At 40.5% G+C, this 21967-nt stretch overlaps 1 protein-coding gene across 9 annotated transcripts in view; it reads left to right on the top strand.

Annotated features, from left to right (window-relative positions):
• The window catches only part of tenm3 (teneurin transmembrane protein 3), a 294603-nt gene that overhangs the window by 215137 nt on the left and 57499 nt on the right, over positions 1-21967 (top strand). For 6 of the 9 annotated variants that reach the window (XM_039800537.1, XM_039800527.1, XM_039800511.1 and 3 more), the window contains 4 exons: positions 3827-3970; positions 17615-17686; positions 19071-19248; positions 20316-20336. In XM_039800537.1, coding sequence (XP_039656471.1) covers positions 3827-3970; positions 17615-17686; positions 19071-19248; positions 20316-20336 — 415 coding nt within the window. The remainder of the gene's footprint in view (positions 1-3826; positions 3971-17614; positions 17687-19070; positions 19249-20315; positions 20337-21967) is intronic. The other 3 variants (XM_039800504.1, XM_039800546.1, XM_039800518.1) reach the window with 1 other exon arrangement.

Below are 21967 nucleotides of genomic sequence, written 5' to 3'. Positions count from 1 at the left end.
GGAAACCAAGCTAAATTGCTGTAATGTGTGATCTGCAGCACGTTTGTGTGAAAAGAATTCTGTAGACGAGTATACCAGCTTTGCTTTTACAACGCACAATGGAAATGCAATAAAAACGGTGGTTTCCCTAATGATTTTACAATGAACTCGCTTTGTGCTGTTTTTTTTATATGAAAGAACGGGGGCATAAACCTGGAGGTTGAGTGGTGTTGTGACCAGAAGGTCACTAGTTGGAATCCCTGGACCTCCTAGGATAATCTGCCCCCCCGCCTTCATAAAAAGCTACTGATCAAGTTGCATCTGATCAGTGACCAGCGGTACTGAGGAAGGCTGTTGTTGGACTGCACAGCTACCAGTGTGAATCCTTAATCCTCTGATAAACTTGCCATGTGTCTGCGTTCATTTGAAGCATCTGATGTTTGTGTTGTCAGAAGTTAAGGCTGCATGTCTGCAAGATGCAATGAAGCACTTGAGCAGTGGAGGCAATACAGTTTATCAGGATGGGAAGTAAGGCTGGCAGCATAACCAACAGCCATGACAAGAAGCTTTGAAGCTATACTGTGTATATTCTTCTATCTGTTGGTGGTATTGCCCCTGAGACACTCAGCACATAACAGCGGAGTGTAAGAGGCAGGCAGGCATACATGGAACGCCATAACCAAGCGGCTGGCATAGTGTACAGCAGTTGGGGGGGGCGCGGCGACGATATATATAAATAAATATTGCATGGTTCTGCTGCACTGCTAGCAAAGCATGGGCAAGTTTGTGGAGGGACTGCCAGGTTAACGTAAAGCAGACGATGAAGCCACACCAAACACCACAACTACCAAAACAAAGGCAAGAAAATACATAGTGGTGGCCACAATTCCATCTAAGGAGCCGACGGCCAATCTCCCAGTCAAATTGCTTTGTGTCTTGTTGACTGTCCCTTTGTTGAGAAACAGTTGATCTCAATTCAGTTCAAAGGGGCTTTATTAACATGGTAAACATTGCCAAAGCAATTTTTTTTTAAACTGTCTACTAGCATAAAGTGTAAACAGAGCTATGTAACAATGTAATCAAATATATAAATAAAAATAGGTAAAGTTAACTGATATATACTGTACATACAGTTCTCTCTTGCTCTTAAAAATACATGTATCTACTAGTGCTGTCAGTTTAACGCATTATTAACGGCGTTAACGCAAACCCATTTTAACGTCGTCAATTTCTTTATAGCGAGATTAACGTTCTTTTTGGCACAGCAAACTTTGTAGTTTTTTCACATGCTGTTGCAACAACTAGTAACGTTAGAAAAACTACAACACCACACCGGATCTAGCTAGACCGGAAACAAAACAACAGGCACGCTGAACAAACTTGTTTGCACTTGCTTTCGAGCCGGCCAAAGAGTAGTACATACCTGCAAACTAGTCGCTTTTTGACGAAAATCGCCGTTTTGAATGGGGTCCGAGACCCGGTGCTAATACGGCACCGGTGCCTTAACGACCGTTATCTACCGGACCGAATAGCAACGCGGATTTCGGTGCCTTATTTAGGTGCCACTTAAATGCCTGCGCTTCTTTCTGATGCTCCGAAAACGGACGTTAGAGGGAACTGAAACATCGCCGCACAGGAGACCAGTCAACACTACACTTAGCAGCAGGTAACGTTAGCCTACCGTTAGCCAGTCAACACTACACTTAGCAGCAGGTAACGTTAGCCTACCGTTAGCCAGTCAACACTACACTTAGCAGCAGGTAACGTTAGCCTACCGTTAGCCAGTCAACACTACACTTAGCAGCAGGTAACGTTAGCCTACCGTTAGCTAGCAGCTGGAGTAAACACGGTTAAAATGTTTACAGTTAAACGGTGTAAAGTGTGTCTGTATTTCACTGGACAGGACTCCAACACCGGACTGTATGGAATGCCGTTTTATTCACAATTAAATAAATGAATAAATACATAAATACATGAATAAATAAAAAATATGTCTTTTAAATACATTATGAAATAAATAAATGAGGCAATAAATACATAAATAATTAAATACATTTCTTGGCAGACCAACAACAGAACAATTTTAACAATTTTCGCCATCTTATTCATCACTAAATTCACTTCTGAGAACGTTTTAGGCGAGGAATTAACTGTTTAGATTTCGAATATAGGCTGTCTTGCGAAAATCGTTGCCGAATTGACAATTTGCTTCAAAGTTTTCGGAGTTGAGAAGCTCCATAAAGTAACGCGACAACCAGCTGCCGCTGGCTCGTCGCTCGGACAGTCATTCTTTGTATCTGCTCTTAAAAAAGGCACTTCCTGAACAAAGTAGACAGCAGACAAAAGGCAAAAACAAAAAAGCAGCGACCGGACAATCAACAAGCAACATCAGTAGGCAATAATCGTTTATGGTCTGCCACTGCATCGATGCAGAATCGAATATCACACTGTTATACTGGAGGTTGGGGGTTGGCGTCTTTCCTAACTGCAGGTAATGTTGTTAAAACAGCTGTTGGCATTGCACTTTGCATTTCTGGATCCATTTAGTTATTCACTAATATACTTTTCTTGGTTCTGTTCCTATTCCTGTAGACAGGTGACTAATTGTAGACAATATGACTTTCATGGATTGAGATATTTCTGTCTTCAATTTTACAGTGAAATCAGGAGAATATGTCTGAACCGTTATGTTACTGGGTCACTATAACTGTAACCCAGAGGTGGGAATCATATGACACAGATGGAGAGAAAATGAACTGTATACAATAATAAATTGCACCAATTCCACTCAAAATGATTCTGGTCTGCACTCACTATCAAAGTTTGACAACTGATACTGTGCACAAAGCTGCACACAGCTACAGCTAAGTTCACCTAGGTTCTGCAGAAAGGCTGTGACAGGGAAATGGCTTGGACATAATGGGTATGCTAACCCCTCTCTGCCACCTTTATGAGGGACAAGTCCAGCAGACGTACTCCTCTGTGAGTTATTACTTATGGTAGCCCGGCTTCATGGGTTGAACATAAAGACGATTTACTGCTTTGTTTTGTAACACTTCTGAAATTGGTGCTTATAAGCTCTATTAAGGTAGCGTAACCACAATCATTTTTGGGGTCCATGTCTGGCAACTGTTAACATCAGAGCTGGGACACAAATGTTAAAGTTGAACTCATCAGGGGGCAACCGCACCTCTCCCTCTATTGGCGTGCACCTACGTCTTACCATTGACTTTGTACGCATTCATGCGTTGCATCAATTAACTTATTCCAGAACGGAACACACCAGCCTTTCAACTCATCAGCTCATTACTTGCTAATGTGAAATTTACTAATTCTATATGTATTGCCGCATAATTACCCAGTTAATAGTTAGTAACCAATTCACCTATCATGACATTCTTACACAGCTAAAATCACCTCTGTATCACTGCAATATAGTTGTAGCATAAGCTACATTCTGTGTGGCAGATTTGCAAACATCCATCCCTCCCCTCTTTTACCGCCCTTTCCTTCTCTCTTCCCCCTGAAGATCTTTGTTTCTTCTAAATTGACTACACACACAGCTCTTGTGGCTGCCAGTTCACACAATGGTTATAGCAGAAAATGTGCTTGGCAGAGCACACACAATGTGTGTTGTGTGCGTGCGTGCGTGTGCATGCGTTGATTTGACAAGTGTCCCACCCTTGATGTTACGGTGTTGTACCTCACACAGAGGTAAACTCTGTTGTCGGTTTGCTCTGGTCTGAATCACAGCAACTTTCCCATTTGGTTTTGTTTGAACACAAGCACAGTCGAAGGAAAGAGTTGACTAACTGGCCATGCCTGTGTGTGTGTGTGTGTGTAATAGTGTCGGTGGGGTTTGAATACGAGTCCTGCCTGGACCTCATCCTGTGGGAGAAGAGAACGGCCACTCTGCAAGGCTACGAGCTGGATGCTTCCAACATGGGAGGATGGACGCTGGATAAACATCACATCCTAGATGTACAAAACGGTAGGTTTCACATGACAAAGAACCAAAACGTGCACTATCATACTGCAGCTACATCTCCACGTACACACACTTAGTGTGCAGACTGCAAGAAGATGAAACATAATACTGCATAAAACTTTACTTTACATTTAGCTGACGCTTTTATCCAAAGCGACTTCCAATTAAGTGCTTTCAATCCTGAAGGTGCAAACTCCAGACAACAAGTAAATGGACTGTTTTTATATAGCGCTTTTCTAGTCTTAACGACTACTCAAAGCACTTTAACATAGTACAGGAACCATTCACACACCATTCACACACTGTGGCCGTACAAGCACTCTGCTCATCAGGTAAACATTCACACACATTTACACTCCGATGGCGCAGCATCGGGGGCAACTCAGGCTTCAGTGTCTTGCCCAAGGACACTTCGGCATGGAACTGCAGGGCCAGGGATCGAACCACCAACCTTCCGATTGGCAGGCGACCTCTCTACCACTTAGCCGCAGCCGCCCCCAGTAGTAAGTAGTAAGTGCAAGTACATTAGCTTTAAATAAGCAAAACTACAAAGAGCCACTTGAAAGTGCAGCTTCAAGAAATATATATAGTTTTTTTTATGTTTATCCGAGGTGTAGTCTGTATGTAGTAACATTTCTTAATTTACCTACACTACAGTAATATTTTAATTCCAAGTTTATATGTGACAGCTAAGGTGTTCTACTTGTAAGTGAACAAGCAAAAAATACAAAACATATCCTCTCTCTCTCTCTCTCTCTCTCTCTCTCTCTCTCGTCACATCATTAACTGGCTAATTATCTGTTGAAGAATAGGACAAAGTTAATAGTTTAAAAGTATCTTTATCTCTTGTCAAAGCGATTTTTGTCATGCAGGCTTTGGTCGATGGAGCGGATAAAAAGAATTTAGGAGTGTGTGTGTGTGAGTGTGAGTGTGAGTGTGTGTGTGTGTGTGTGTGTGTGTGCATGTGTGCGTGTGAGAGTTCCTCGTTGGCGTCTTGGATTTGTTCCAGCTGCCCAGTGGTATTTTTGCCAGCCTTTCATCTCTCTCTTTTTTTTTTTTTTTTTTTTTTTTTTTTTTTTTTTTTTTTTTTTTTTTTTTTTTTTTTTTTTTTCCCTCTCACACACACATGCACAATTTGGCTTTCTCATCTCACACAGTCATTTCAGACCTTTTATCCGTTTCTCCTCCCTGTCATCTCTCCTCTCTTTGCTTGCTTTGCTTGTTCTTGTGTGTGTATCATCATCTTATCTGCCTTTATTATTGTATTCATTTCCTTAACAGACTATTGTTATTATATTAAGATAATTAATAACTTAAATAAGACTATAATGTAAAAAATAAATAAAAACTGAACAAAAGGGAAACCTTGGTTTTCATAATTTATGCAAATATTAGTAAGTGACAGTAAGTTGCCAAACTGTTAGTAGCCAAGATCTTTAACCCTTTTGTTTTCTTCGCGTCAACAATAAACTTGTTGTTCTTGTTGGTCAAAATTGAAAATGTTTTCTGAAAACCTTTTTGGTGATTTCTTTACCCGACATTTTTGTAGCTTTCTTTGATGCTTTTTATTGTTTTTGTAAATGTTTTTGTCACTCTTTTCAACGCTTTTTTAAATTTTTTTGTTTTATCCATGGTCAGTAAACATTATGTATATAACTATGAATTTAGAAACTATTAATTATTTTGACATTCAAAGGATGTTGAGTGAATCACAGACTGGTTTATGTCAAAGTTTAGTCAGAATGCGGTTTTGAAACCATTTAAAACAAAAATTTAAAATGCTTAAATCTGAATAAAACACCCAAAGTTCAAAATTCAATGGAAGTAATCATTGATTTTTACCTGCGAAATACAACGTATGTACATCAATGTTGTTTTTTGGCAATTTGGTTGAAAGAAACCCATATTTATGATATATATAAAAAAAACTTTGAAAACAGGTCAAATTTGACCCGAGGACAATCCAAGGATTAAACACTTCCACAAAGGCTCATTGTAACATGGAAGCTCAGCAACCAGATGCCATTCAGTGCCTTTATAAAGCTGCTCTCGGGTCAGTTCTTACATGTCAGTCTTTAATGAAAAACCTCTTGGGGGACAGGTCTAACTTCCTCCTGTGGCTTTCTTTGAGCCGACACTGAGTAGACGGGGGATGGCTCACTGTAACGCTGCTCCTCACCTTTAGATCACTGTGAGCGTTTGTTCTGTTATTTATTTATTTTGACATTAGTACTGCTGATGGACTTGGATATTTGTGTTTAGAGACAGCTCCACTTTGTTACAACTGTTTTCATTGTTAAGACATGAAGTCGTTCTTCAAATGAAGTTTCTAGAACTACACATACAGTAAGAGTTTTGTGTATTTATATTCCTGATCAATAATGGATGCAAACAGTTGGCTAATTCCAGAATTAAATTAAATTAAACTGTAAGAATACCCTAAAAACTAAAATAAATAAATAAACTGGAATCAAAAATACAAACTGACACCTATTAAAAAACCTTTTATTTTGTTCAATGTCTAGGTCAAAGAAAAGTGAGGTGTCAATTTTGTCGTAAAACAGCATGACCATCACTTTTTGTAGAAAATTGGTTCCCCGACTTCTTTTGTCATATCGCTCTATGGAAGCCAGTAAAAAGAAAGTAAAATAATGGAAGTGTGTGTAGTGTGTGGGGCGACCTCAAGCTCACCCAGTAAGAGCATGCGCCCCATGTAAGTGAGTCCTTTGCAGCGGCCCAGGTTCGAGTCCGACCGGTGGCCCTTTGCTGCTCTCTCTCCCACCTTTCCTGTCTATCCACTGTCACGATCAAATAAAGGGAAAAGCCCCCCAAAAATAATCTTCAAAAAAAATTAGTCTCATTAGTTTTTGTTGTGAAAATGAAAATTCAAGATGTTAAAATAACATGTATTATAGCATTACTATTAATTGATTGACATTATTCATTATCATTGTATTGTTTGTTAACAGTAAAATAACTAAACTTAAGTATAAGGAAGGACACAACTTCTATAGTCAGAAAGTGTGATTAGTTTCGCTTTCATTTCTGTTCCATCCATTGTCCCCATCACGCAAATGTGTCCGTTCTGCTGTGGAGGAGAATAACACCGTTAATCGGCGCTGCTCCGGGCAAATCAACACCAAAACCCTGTTATTGCATCATTATGACCATATATGAATGTGCAGAAAAGGTATTTAGGAAAAGTCAAGGCAGGAGGGAAACATAGCAATAAAAAATTACGGAATCTTTTTTTTTTTTTTTTTATCCCAACGTTAAATAGCGTGGGCTATGGCGGTTCTAGTGCTAAGAAACCACTGTTCAATACACAACATTTGTGATTGGTTAGGTAAAAAGTGTAGACTTAACACAAATACACAAATTCTCATTCAGTACTCTAATATTCATTTCCTCCGAGCTTGTGAGAGGCAGAGGTATAATGTTTGGTAAAATTGGACAGCTAAGCTTTGGGCAATAACCCCTGTGTACTGGTCAGGTCGCCTGCATACACAGCACAGTGTAAATCCAGACCTCTCTGTGTGTAAATACACGTTCTTACAGTAATGTTGTGGTATAATCGGCTGGTTTGTAAAGGATGCATTACTGTACCTAACTCCAGTGCTGTCGCTTCTATCTGAAGAGAGATTCATTTCCATTCAGATAGTCCACCTTTCAACAACTGCTTCATATAAGAATAGATACATATTTAGAAAACGCATTTTGCAGCTTTAAAGGCACTTTAAACCCCTCCTCCTCCTCCTCCTCCTCCTCCTCCTCCTCTTCTCTTCCTCGCTGTCCTCTATATGTCACCCCATCCATCACATTGCTATTCATCCCTCTCTCCCTGCAGTCCTCTTGGGCTTTCAACACCTTGTCACCCGATTCAGTATGTGTGTGTGTGTGTGTGTGTGTGTGTGCGTGTGTGTGGGTGTGTGTGTGTGTGTGTGTTTAAAATGCAGGTGTGATTTGTGTTGTTTTTTTGGTCTATATACATACTGGTCTCTGTGGGTGTGATTTTGTTTCTTGAAGGGACAGTGCTGCAACGCAATGTGTGTTTATCCTTTTGGGATTAAAACCCACCAGAGGTGGAAAAAGTACAAAAATATTGTACTCAAGTAAAAGTACCAATACTTTGATGAAATATTACTCAAGTACAAGTAAAATTGCCTATCTGAAAAATTACTCAAGTAAAAAAAGATTTAGCCAGTGCCCTACATACTAGGGCTGCACAATTAATCCCAATTTTATCGAAATAGCAATATGCAATATCCAAATCGCGGGGGGGGGGGGATGCAATTTGTTAAAGGCAAAATGTGTGTCAAACCATTCTGAATGAAGTATTGTGATGCTCTAGAGACATCCCAGCCTACAATTCCTATCCTACAGACTACAGAAAAAAATCACACTATAATCATTTACTTTTTTTAAGACTTAATATTAGTCAATGAAAATGAGAATAATGATACAAACATGATCATTCCCTTCAATATCTTCAATCATATCGCAACATCAGTCAAAATAATCACAATTAGATATTTTCCTCATATTGTGCAGCCCTACTACATAACTTGTCCTACGGGTTGCTAGCGCTAGACAAAAATTAGCAATGCTGCGAAACATGTTGTTTTTCTAATTGGCCAATGCACAAATACTTACCAAAACATGCTTCTGCAGATTAGATGTGGAGTTAATGAATGCTGCCAGTTCAGTCACTTTTGGCAGGCACATCTGGCATTGCATGATGATACTTATTGGCCCTCTTGAATTTAAATGAATGTGGACGATAACCACATCACCGCCATCACTGCATATTTTTTATTTATTTTTTTAACTTTTTGCTCGCGGAAGTTACAGGAGAACAGATATCGTGTGATATGAAATATAATGAAAAGAATAATCATTGTCATCGACAATCCTCATCGACTGTCTTCTATTCTACATTCAGGAGTTTATGGAAAGAAAAAAAAAACTTAAGTTGCTCGTCACTTCAGCTTTGCACATGAGGATGGACAGTCCATTGAGCTGAGGTGGACGTGGACAAATTAACGTTACAGCTGCAGTGTTTACCATTGCACATTAGCCTAGCAGCTAGCGGAGTTTCCTTCTGCCTATAGCTTAATCCTGACAAAACCGCACGGTTGAATTTCAGCCTGCATGAATGTTTTGTAGCCTAAACAGAGCAGCTTATATTGGTTATCTTAGAGAGAGCAACAAGTTAGCCGACTGCCGAGTCACCCTCTCTGCTCTCTGTCTGTCTCAGCTGCTGAGACCGCTGTGCCACAGTGCAGTGGCTCTGGGCGTGATTTATTTTCTTTCTTCCCTTCGTTTTTCGTTTTTCTTTTTTTACTCAGTAACATATGGGATTTGTAATGTAGCGAAATACAATACTTCACTCAAAACGTAATCTTGTACATTTTAAATTACCGATTTTAAAAACGACTTGAAAAATACATAATCCACAACAAAACTACTCAATACAGTAACGTGAGTAAATGTATTTAGTTACTTTCCACATCTGAAACACACCATATGGAAATAGAATAATCTTAGTATTAACTATTAGTATGTTTGAAAGAGCGAGAGAGAGAGAGGGATAGAGGGAGACCATCAAACACTCGTGCTGTGTTGTCTTTGTAGTTTGTCTTGTAGCTCTGCTAATGATGTGGATCACACATGTTATGTATTGTGGAGATATTATGCCTGTACAGTGAGCGTTGACGTCTGGCAGGGATTTCAATGTTTCCTGTTCTGTGTTGTCATGTTTTCAAAGGGCAGACCAGCTACTGTCCTATTTACTGAATGTCTCATACACAAATGTAAGTCGTTATCTTTAGATAAATATGACAGTAAGGCAGCCTATTCTCTTTTTATCGATTTGCGTTTGTTTACTGAATCATTCGTTCCTTCACATTTTTTGGTTCAGGTAACATATGGTAACCATAGACTCTTTGGGACCCCTCATTTTTTGGGATATGATACATAGGTATTGGACATGCAAACACTCCTTCCTGTCCGTCTTCCCTATGAAAAATAGAAGTCTATGTTAAATCAATCTGTGCTTAGACTATACACTAATACTGTATGCTGCTCAGCCATTATTTCTGCAAATGCCATGTTAAAACAAATTCAGCTTGTAAACATCAATCAACGTCCCATGGAGGATGTTACGTAGCCTTATAGGGGAGGAGTGATGAGTCAGAACGTTTTCAGTCAGTAGCAGAACCTCTTTAGCAGTGTTGGGAAAGTTCACTTTCTACATGAACTAGTTCAAAGTTCAGTTCACAAATTTTAAAATGAACTCGTTCACTTCATAGTTCATACTTCAACATTTTTGAACTAAGTTCACAGTTCCAAAAATGAACTAGTTCATAGTTCTTTTTTTCCATATGTTGCTTCAGTTCAATTCGCCGTTTCAGGTTCGCTGTGAATGTGACTGAAGTGCGGATTTTCTTTTCCCATCCTCACCGACCTTGTCATAAAACTCGTTCAAATGATCATACGACGCCTCCATGCTGCTTCGTCGCCTCCATGCTGCTTTTTGTTTTGATGACGCAAAACTGGTGGCTGGTGTTGCCAGATTAGGTGTTTTTTTCTGCTACATATGAAGGCCTGTTTACGGTGTGTTTTAATGAACAAGTTCACAGTAACATTCATCAGGCAGTAATACAGTACGTTCAGTTCACGTTCGCCCAAAAAACGTTCAATGAATGCGTTCAGGCACAACACTGCTCTTAAGCCTACTACACCGAGCCGATAATCGGCCGTCGGACAGTCTGGCGAGGTCCGTGCCGTCGTCTGTCCGAGGGGCCGTCATGTATTTGACATGTATAATCGGCGGGGCGGGCACTGTCGGCAGCCAGACTCAAATGACCCATCTGATTGGTAGAGTGCTAACCTGGAAATGGAGAGCAGAATGAGCGTGACCAGAGTCTCTCAAAATCTGACGAAAATCTTTTAAACTGACCTTTGTTGATCTGAAATGAAGACAGATTCAGCAACTGCACGGCCTATTTCTCACTTCAAATGTTTTCAGAAACACGTTTTGTTGAACTATTTTAGTACAATATGAGATTGTATTCTGAACAAGCCGCCATGATGGTCTGTCTTTGAATTTATAAAGCCACTTACTGTTGGAATGAGGAAGCCTATGAGTTTGTAATTTATGGCACTTGAACAACATAAACTAATGAATTGGCTTACTTACACAAACATTTATGGTATGTTTTATCCTTAAAAATACATGAATAGAGGAAAGAGAAAAATGTAGGAAAAGAGACACACACTGGATTTGGAAGCACGTCAACACCTCCACACCTTAACACACACACACACACACACACACACACACACACACACACACACACACACCTGGTGTTGTGTGATCTGTGAGCACTGTGTAGTGAGCACTGCTGAACAACTCAGATAAGGCTGGATGAAAGCGAGAGAGTGTGTGTGTGTGTGTGTGTGTGTGTGTGTGTGTGTGTGTGTGTGTGTGTGTGTGTGTGGGTTTCAGGGGCAGAGGGTATGCATTCTGGTTGTGTGTGTGCGCGTGTGTGCGTGTGTGTGTGTGTGTGTGTGTGTGTGTCAAGCGCTGCACTCTATTATTCAGACACTAAGCAGCTCAGCTCCAGTCAGGGTGCTCTACTGCTTTCTGCTTTGCCCCAGAGAACATGAGAACGTGTTGCTTGTTTCCAGGACATCAAATCAAAATATCTGGACTTTAACCAACTTTATGTTTTTTTTCTAACCATTGTCATGACACAAATCCCAAATGTAAGTGTTTTTAGTTGATTTTTTTTATAATAAACCTACAAACAAAACTAAAAAGAAGTTTAAAAAAAGAGTATGAATAATTAAACTAAATAAAATAGGTAAAATAATATCCAATATAAAAGAAAATGCAACCTATCACATCAGCAGTGTATCTACACTTGCCTTACATCGACTGACTCTCTAATGAAGTATACGCAGAATCTTTTTTTCAAAGTAACCTGGAAGTTATCTGCCGGTAACGGACTCAATATCACACCTGCTCCCTCTAATAAAGTTCCTATGCATTTCTCTCACCCATGCTGACAGGTATGCAGAGACTGTGCCATTTATTGTACTTATTAAAGGTCAGCCTTGGCTTCACAAGAGCCAGTCTTCTTCTCCTAGTTCAGACCGTCACAGTGTCAGAAGATTATATCTGTTTGAGAGTGAAGTTTAGTTAGTTTAGTTTCCTGCAAAAAAGGGAATCTACTAATGTCATAAAATGCAGCGGTTCCCTCCTTTTTTTGTTCATGATTCCTTAATACAAAGCAACATCAACTTGTGACCTCTTGTCACAAGCAGCATGTCTTACCAGTTGTGATCTGTTTTCTCTTATTCAACTATTTCATTTGAAGTAGAGATTAGAGAAATGTCTAAAAAATAAATGTAGGTAAGCATTATGAATTTATTTCCTGCTTTAGTCCATGTGGAGGTCCTAAGTCCTCGGTTTGGGAATTGAGAAAAAAAAATTTCTGGATGAAATTAACCAATGAGGATGACGATGTTTATTCGGTGTGTATTGGCATGAGTGTGTTTGTGTGTGTTAGAGCCCTAAAACACCAAGTCAACCGTCAGCTGTTCTGGGCACTGTCGGGCCATGTTTGGCTGGCCACACCTGAATGCTTTGCAGCACAGCTGGCTCTAGTCTGCACTTATCAGCAGCAGCTCAGCCGATTCACCTTGTTGAATTAGCAGCAGAAGCAGTCAGTAGGCTCGTTCGAGATGAGCCAGGCCTGAGCAGAATCGATCACCGGCGATCGCCGCCCAATGCTTGCCGGTTAAATGTGTGTCCGACTTGATCCCGACTTGCTCTGACGTCGTGCACACGTGGGCAACGATAACCTCACGAGACCAAGGCGGCCGCAGGTTTGAGAGGCAGGCGCCACAGCTGCTTCCCACCGACTGCAAGACCCAGGCGGACCCAGGGGCATGCTGGGAAGTGCCTTGCTCTCAGCTGATCTAATAGCTGATTAGTTCACAATCGACTTAACATTATGACGTTTTATATAAACTTTTTATTGTTTTTGAATTGGACTGAATTTAATTGCTTTTTGTATAATTTAAAGTGCCCATATGCTAATTTTCAGGTTCATAATTGTATTTTGAGGTTAATTTTCAAAAGTCACCATATTTTTGTTTTTTTCAGCTCCTCTTTTCACCCTGTGTTCAGGTCTCTGTTTTAGCTACAGAGTTCTTCTAAACGAGGGCGCACTTCCAACTCTGCGTGGCATACCTGCAGAACAGGGACATGGAAGTAGTTTTGTAGAATATGGTGAACTAGTGTGTGTTGTAGCAGTGTTTTGCCATTGAGAACAAGCTAGCATGCTACAGTTAGCCCCTTCGTTTCGGCTAGTGACGTAGAAAGCCCTGCAGATTTTGAACAGCTCACCTGGAGACTGAAGGCAGGAATCATTCAGAAACCATATCTCACTCAAAACAGCATGGATGTTTTTTTTTCCAAGTTTGTATCTGTGTGGAAGCACCAGAGACACAAAATAACCAGAAAAGGTGATTTTATTTTTCATAATATGGCCACTTTAAAGGCCTATTCTGGACAGAACACACGTTGTGTGACTGATAGTTAAGTGAGAGAGACTAAATCTGTTCAGATTACTGATCATCGACAGTCTGTTGTTTATTAACATCAGCAACAGATCGCATGTAGAGCATTTTGATAGCTACTCCGTCATAATAAAAACTGGAGAACTGGAGACTGTGTACAGGCTGATATATGGGTCTGATAACATTTTAATAAATCGGAATCGGCCCTAACAGGATGTGAGTGTTTCTGTGACTTCCTGTTCAGCCTGAAGGCTGCTGGAAACGGCTGTAAATTGTCCGACTTGACCGCGGCTTTTTGTCACCGCCCCCTGCTGCCGCCGCTTGCTCTTGTAAACTTTATAGGCAGGCTAACCAATCGTGATTACACCATTTTGGTGCATTTTTCCCTTATTTTTCATCTTCTCAAGCAGAAGCTTGCCGAAAACATGTTCTCCATTCTTTTTCCAAGCATGTGATAGTTACACATATTTACGGTGGCATTAAAATATTTAGCATTTTTGTTCTCGAAGATATGAACCAAATCAGTCTAACCTTCTTGGCGCTTGGTCTTTGAGATTTGATGAGTGTGCCAGGGATCCCTTCGTGGATGTGTTAAGAATAAAAAAAAGAGTTTTGAGATCAAGGTCAAGTGTACTCATTTACTTACAACACACACACACACACACACACACACACATTCATCTAGAAAGCCGTGTGAGAAAGCCTCTCTTTTAACACAGCAGGAGAATCCGCTGCTCCTCTCTCTTTCTGCAGAGCTTTGCTCACCCTCCCTTTCTCTCTAAATATCAGATTGGCAGATTAGACTTTGTCGAGCCCTCTCTATCTCTCTCTCTCTCTTTCTATATATATATATCTCTCTCTCAATCTGTATCACTACGCACACATACTTTTTTTCCTGTCAGGCAAATAGTTGGTTGCCTGTGTAGACCACAGCACAGCATGGGGGGAAGCCTGCTGGCTTGGCCTCGGTTGATCAATCAACACCTACTAATGGAGGGAGAGATGAAAGAGGGAGAGAAAGAGAGGAGGATAGAGGGAAGGAGAAGGAGAGGGATATAGAGATGGGAAGGGAACCAACTGATACGGGATTTTAGGGCCAATAGCAATATGGCATGCTGGGTTTGAAGAACTTGTAACTTGTAGAGTTTGTCGATAGATGTATGGATGGATGGATGGATGGATGGATGGATGAAGCGTAATGTGGGCTGGTTTCCAAGATGGCAGCAGAGTTTTAATAATTCAGCTCACCACAGGAGGTTCCTCTTTGATGTGTGCACTTTGAAGAACGAGTGCATCCCTCTCTTTTTCTTTTTTCACCACTCATTCACATTAACCTCCTCACAAGTCCCCTTCCTCCTCCTCTCACCTCAAATTGTCTCTCCTCTTTATTATCTGCATTATTAATGAATTAAGTGTAGCAATGTGCAGTAGTAGTACTACATAAAACAGGAAAAGTGCTACGTGTTATAAAGTATCTATCTTCATAGCCATATAAAACGGCAGCTAGTAACAGTGTAAAGATTAGACAAGACAAGACAGCAGCTTGAAAAAGGCTACCAAAATCTGATAACTGTTTCACGCTGCTGACATGGAAACCTTGGCAAAACAGCGGTTACAGGTGAAATGTGTTACTGTACCCTGCTGTACCCTCTGTCATTTTAATTCATATATATATATATATATAAAGTTTGTCTTTTTCATTCTGATACATGTTTTAAAAGCTGGTGTCCAGTGTGTGGAGACTCTACTTTTTCCATTCTGCAGATAGTTGCTCTGTCTAAATGAATATGGCGCCACAGTGTTTTAGCTGGTAAGGTCTTTGCTCTGAGTCATCTGATCCACTTCTTTAACACATTTGTTGTGGCTGCGCAATCCTATATTTGTAGGGTGTTGACACAGTTTGATGCATTTGTTATAAGAGGGATAGCTCAGAGTGTAGTGTGTGAGTAGCGAGTGTGTGGTCGAGCAAGAGAGAGAGAGTGACGGTGGATGCTCTCAGAGCAGACAGGTGTTGGAAATCGGAGCAGAGAAGAAATTAGCAGTAAAGTCATCAGGTAAATGGACAGTGTAGCTTTCAGTTTGTCTCTGGATAAATGCTGCAGCTCCTCAAGACCCAAGTGGAGTAAAAAAAAAGTACCCTGTACTTCCTGACCATGATCTGGAAGTTGAAGCAGGAAGACCAACATTTCAGGCTGTGGGTATGTTCATACAGTAATTAGCACGGGATGCAGGTTGGGATGCAGACCTAGGTCAGGTCTGTTTAACATAGTAACGCAAACCATTGTTATGTGACAATAACACTTTAGATGAGTATTACACTCAAATTTTACTGGGACAAATATTACTGGGACCATTGTAGATTTAATATCCAGGAATTCACATTTCAGACAGACCGTTGACTATGGCTACGTTTACACGTCTCCGGCTATTTTCATAAACAGACATTTCAACCTCTCCGTTTTCAAAAATAACATTGTGCACAGCTGTCAGTTTTCAGAAAAATGTTTGTTTACACGTACCCGTGTATATATGCCGTAAATGCCGTCAAGAGCACGCCAGACCTGTAGGTGGCAGTGTAACGAGAATCTCAAGCCCACGTTAGCCAATCAGAATCCCAAAAATAGCAACAACAGCAACTCTTCCTCTCTCTTCTCTTCCTCACTTGCTCGGCTGCCTAAACCTCCGTTTGTCTCAGTTTACATGTGCAAATGAAGTTTTCCAAAATCTTTAGTTTTTAGAAAGAATCGTTTTCAGAAAGAATTGTTTTCAGTGGCGAATTCTCCGTTTGCGTGTAAACGAAGGGCACAAACAAAGGGAAATGTCTCCGTTTTTCGAAAACAGGGTATAATACCTGTAACAATTTGGCCACAACTTAGCCCACTGACCAAACGCAGTCCAGCCATATACAGGTTCCCACCTGGTTTAACAAAATCTGGAAATCTCTGTAGTGGAAAATACACCTCATAATAGTCACTTCAGATGTCACCAAAAGATGTCGCCAAAACACTTGATTCTCTTGATTCCCACTTCTAATCAGCATATTCTTAGGTTACGTTGTTTAAGTTAATGTAAATGAGTACAGAAGTAAATGAACAGAAGATAAATTAAGTAATACTGTACCATTGCACCACTTTTAGCTGAAAGTTGATTTACATCTAAATACTTTAATAGTTTTATGGTCATTAAACTACAGCTAATGTATCTTTCCTCAAAAGTGAAACACACACACACACACACACAGAGCAACAGCAGCTGCAGCCCTTTAATCTTACATGCTGTATGATCCTCTGGGACCCCCATGGTGATAGAGAAACGTCATGTGTTTCAACACAAACATACCCACAGATATGTCTGCATGCTGTATATATGCAGCACACACACACACACACACACACACACACACACACACACACACACACACACACACACACACACACACACACACACACACACACACACACACACACAGCCTGGGGTTCTTTGATGCCAGGGTTCATACAACACCATAGGGGGCACATAACACACTTTCCTCCTCATCGACACACGGTAAGTGAATTCCTCCATTTGAAGTTTTTGGTTTTATCTGACACTCTCCACCAATCTTTGGGATGAGGGTGCGGTGGGGGAGAAGCACTACTGTTTTAAACATAGGTTTTAGTTCATTTGTGCTGTGAAAATATCAACAGTGTGTTGTAAGTGAGTCAAGTAAAACTTTTAGAATGTAGCCATTAACCTGAACTCCCTGTAGAAATGCTTTAGATAAAGGCAGATATGGACGCACATCTACCACCCTCATTACAGCACCCTCACTTTCAAATGTACAATATTGTCTGAGCAACAAGCGACGATTGTATCCCATCATTGAGAATTCAATGACGTGACCAGGTCTGATGTATAATAAAAGGATAATGTCTGGCCATATTTCAGTGCATTTTGGAATGACAGATGTGCTAATAAAATCTCACCCCTGACGTACCTCAGCTCTCAATCACAGCGCAGACATTACATGCAGAGTAGAATTACTCTTTTCTCATCTTTATGTCTTCTCTCCACCAGGTATACTGTACAAGGGCAATGGTGAGAACATTTTCATTTCCCAGCAGCCCCCTGTCATCAGCAGCATCATGGGTAAATACAGACTCAGATATTATTGACTTGATTGAGCCTGCATGTGTGTGATCGGTGTTGCTGGTGTCATTACATAATGATCAGTGATTTTGCTCCACTTGCTCCAGTGGTTTAAGTATGAGAGCCACAGGAATCTCACGGGATATTAAGAACTTGGAAACACATCTTGATATAAAACATTTCTTGTTTTTCTGGGTTACTAATACAAACAAACATCTATCATTTGCAACTCCCTTTATCCAATGTAGTTCCTTAATGTAGTCTACTCACTCACCAAGACTGCATCTCACTCTGTATACCAATGCCATACATTCATTTCCTGTAGATAGACAATATCTAGTTACCTTCAGGGGAATTGCAACTTATTCCCATTTTTCTAACAATTCAGAATGTCCATTCCCCTATACCATGCAGTCTTTGTCCGCACTAATCTTACGTCTGGTCTGACACATTTTGTCAGTACCCATGTCTTTTTACCTGCCAGTGTTGAGCTTCACTCGTTGGGAGTGTAATTATGGTTTGTACCGAAACCTTCTTACTGAATGGGATCTACCGGACCGAACACAAATTTTGTTGCCTCATTTCTGTGCCACTTAAATGCCTGCGCTGCTCTCTGGTGCTCTGAAACAAAACGTTACAGGCAACAGAAACATTGTGCACTTGATGCTATCGTTAGCTGGTAGCTAGCTAGCTTAAACACGGTTCAAATGCTGAAAGCTAAACGGTCTAACGTGTGGACGTACAACAGTCTGCAGCTAAAGACACAGAGTAGACTAGCAACACCATGGCCACTGTCGGAGTCGGAGTTGTCGGAGAAACAACACAGACGGGACTTAATGGTGTGCTCAGTTGCACCTTTTAAGTTAATGGTGCATTCAATGTTATTTTAAGAACCCTTCTGTCATCTAGTGGTTCGTTTTTTCGTTTAACGATAAGTTATTGTTATAATATATAATTATTAAACAAGCTGCTCTTTAATGTTGCGGACTGTCGTTTTGTGCTTTTCTTTTCTTTTTTTTAAGTATCGGTTCAGGCACCCTTTAGGCAGCGGCACAGTTAGTATAGTAAAGTGTCGTTTTAGCAACGGTATCACAAAAAAAACCAAATCATACCCAACCTTAGGCGTCATTTCTTTGAAAGTTCTCACTAACTTCTCACAAGAACCCTGTCTCTTTGAGATGGTGGACAGGGGCATCTTTCCCACATTTTTAAGTCTTTCTTTGACGTGACATTGTTAATAAATAAGTGCTTGACCCACAGCAATTCAATAGCCTGTCTAGATCAAATTAATATGAAATAAGCTCCCAACTGCTGAGTCTGTTTTGTGGAAAGAGCAGACATAAAATGTTCATTTGTTAAAAATGGATTCAACATCCTATCCCAGGAAACGGACGTCGCCGCAGCATCTCCTGTCCCAGCTGTAATGGGCAGGCAGAGGGCAACAAGCTGCTGGCACCCCTGGCTCTGGCCTGCGGAGCAGATGGCAGCGTCTTCGTTGGCGACTTCAACTACATCAGGAGGATCTTCCCCTCTGGGAATGTTACCAGTGTCATGGAGCTGAGGTAAGAGGGGAGAGGAGGATGGCTGCTGTTGCCAGATCGGGGATCTGAACCTAATCCAGAGAATACATCCCCTAGTGTCACAGACATAAAGGTCTCATTCAGAGAACTCCGGATCCATTTATCGGTAAAGCTTTGCCAGAACCATTTCAGATTTAGATTAGACTTTTATTTGTCCCCGTAGGGCAATTTGTTCTGCAGCAAGACATAAACACAAGACAGTCACAAATGCAAAACCAAACTACATAAAAATACTTGATGTTACAAGCTCTGGTTAAACAGCTGAGAATTGAGAAGATAAATTCGACCATATGTTAATGGAACCATATGTTAAAAGGAACATCTGACAATATTCCTCATAAAAATATTATAGCAACATTTCCACAAAAATAATCACTATTTCATCAACAACAACATCATCACCATCAGTCAATACTATACATATTAAAATAACCCCATCACTATTTAAAAGTTATAGTCTCTCTACTACTTATAGTCTCTCTATTTCATCCAGGTTTCTCAGGGCCATTGCAAATGCATGAGTGATGGTAGATTTGAGTAAAACAAAATATGACGTAAAACATTCGTAAAAATGAACTGAATGACTTGAGAGTCTGAATAAATCTGCCTCAACCTTTCTGGGCATATTTCCTTCTTGCACTCAACTGTTCAACTCCACATCATTGGTCTTGGATGGCTTTGAACAGAACTTGAAAACATAAAGGAAGAGAGGGATAGATGAATAGCCAGATTGGACACTTTGCCACTACAGTCATTTACATTTAAGTACTTACTCTTTAAAGTGCTAAAAGATAAAAGATCACTGGTTTAGTGCTCTTAATTTAGAAACATGCTTCTGGCACACTCTTGAGTGCTCATTTCCTCAAAAACTCCTTGTCTAATAGACAACTGAAATCTTTTTCCTGTTGACTTCTGTGATGCACGACTCAAATTCTAAAATTGACTGCCACTTCTAACTTTGTTTTCAGTAGCTGTTTCTTCTGGTGATTTTCGTCTGTACTAACTCTTGTTTCTCCTGTTTTCTTTCCTTTGCTTGCACTGTATTAAAGAAACAAAGATTTCAGACATAGGTAAGAGTGACTAATCCTTTTCAACCTTTAACCTTCTTTTCATCCCACTGTCCATTTATGCTGCTTATGCACCAGACTCTAGTCTGAACATTTCTGTTGTCCTTCTCTCCTCCTTTTCAATTTATACGATCACTGTTGCTCATTCCTGGCAGCTTTCAGACCTTACTATATGCTGTCCTTAGCCCAAGGTCTCAGTGCATCAAGGAGACAGTGAGCTGGATCAAGCTGTTAGCAAGCTAACTTTGCATACATGTATATAATATCTTCCTGAAGTCCAGTAATGCTTTAAAGCTGCAGATTGTATCATGTAGGACAGAGGAAACTGTCACATAGGTCAGATAAACAGATGATGTGCAACCAGACAGATGGCCTTCACACCACTTTGTAAATTTCCATCAGGTGTGACTTCATTTAAGAGTGAAATAAGTTTAATTAACATGGTGCATAATAAGTTGATTTGTTAGAGTCTTCGGCGATTAGACTCCATCACAGTGTTACATTTATATGGGATATAGAGGCCATGGATATACACAGGGTGCGATTTGGGAAACAAGCAGATGGGGGGGATGTTTTTTGATCATGAACAACAAACAAAACATGCAAGAATTAAATCCCCCTTTCCAATACCATGGATGTAGTAATACTTAAATATGCACTTCAATATTCAATGGAAAATACAGCGCTTTCAAACCGGAGAGCCAAGTTCACGTCGCGACGGAAACAAAATACTTTCACCCCTTGAAACGCTCATTCGTTCCTCGTGAATGTTATAATCCAAACCATGATCTTTTTCCTAAACTTAACGAGTCGTTTTGGTGCCTAAACTTAACTGTCATCGCCCCATGACGCTCACTTTTTCTGGCTAAACTCCACTACCACGGTCCCTGAAAGGCCCGTCATCTGGCGGTGCCTGTAGCCAGCTCACAGTCACCTATTGGCGGCTAAACAACTGCCGCTGGTAGCCGGCGTCCCGGAGCTCTGTAGCAGCTAAATACAACCAGCAACTGCTGCTCGGATTTTATCCTTCTATCGCACTATTCACGTTACAGCGCTTAACTCAGTTTAAAATACTTCTATTTTAGGTATATAATGGTCTATTGGTGAAGTAGCATTTATCACTTTGAGGGGGGGGGATAAATTAATTCAGCAGAGGCAGGGATATGTAGACCAGAAAGGGGGAAATCCCACGCATCCCCGGCAAATCGCACCCTGGATATACAGGAATATCCCCCTGATGGAGTCTAGACCCTGGTGGTGGTGATGAAGGGATAAAGGAAGAGCATGAACATCTTCTGATGATGGAGCGCTGGGAATGATGAGAACTGGAGGTGAATGGGGTGGAGGAGGGTCCCATCGATTTTAGTATTTTAGGGCAGAGAGGAGAACAGATTTAAATAACAACAACGCGATAGCTCACGGAGACCGTGGCAAAATCTGGTTGATTTAACTGAAACGGTGAACGCCCAGGGTCAGCTGATTATGTTGAGACAGAGAGACAGACCGAGAGAATGTGAAGCAAAGAAGTCTTCCTGAATTAATTTATGCTAAGTTTCATTAGCTGCAGAGATACATTGGGTTCATTTCAACTTGGGTCTTATTTTTCATTGTTTTGGCTTTCATTTTTATCTGTC

This window comes from Perca fluviatilis, chromosome 1, assembly GCF_010015445.1.
Source record: "Perca fluviatilis chromosome 1, GENO_Pfluv_1.0, whole genome shotgun sequence".
NCBI classification, from domain to species: Eukaryota; Metazoa; Chordata; class Actinopteri; order Perciformes; family Percidae; genus Perca; species Perca fluviatilis.
This window is presented reverse-complemented; position numbering and strand designations above follow the sequence as displayed.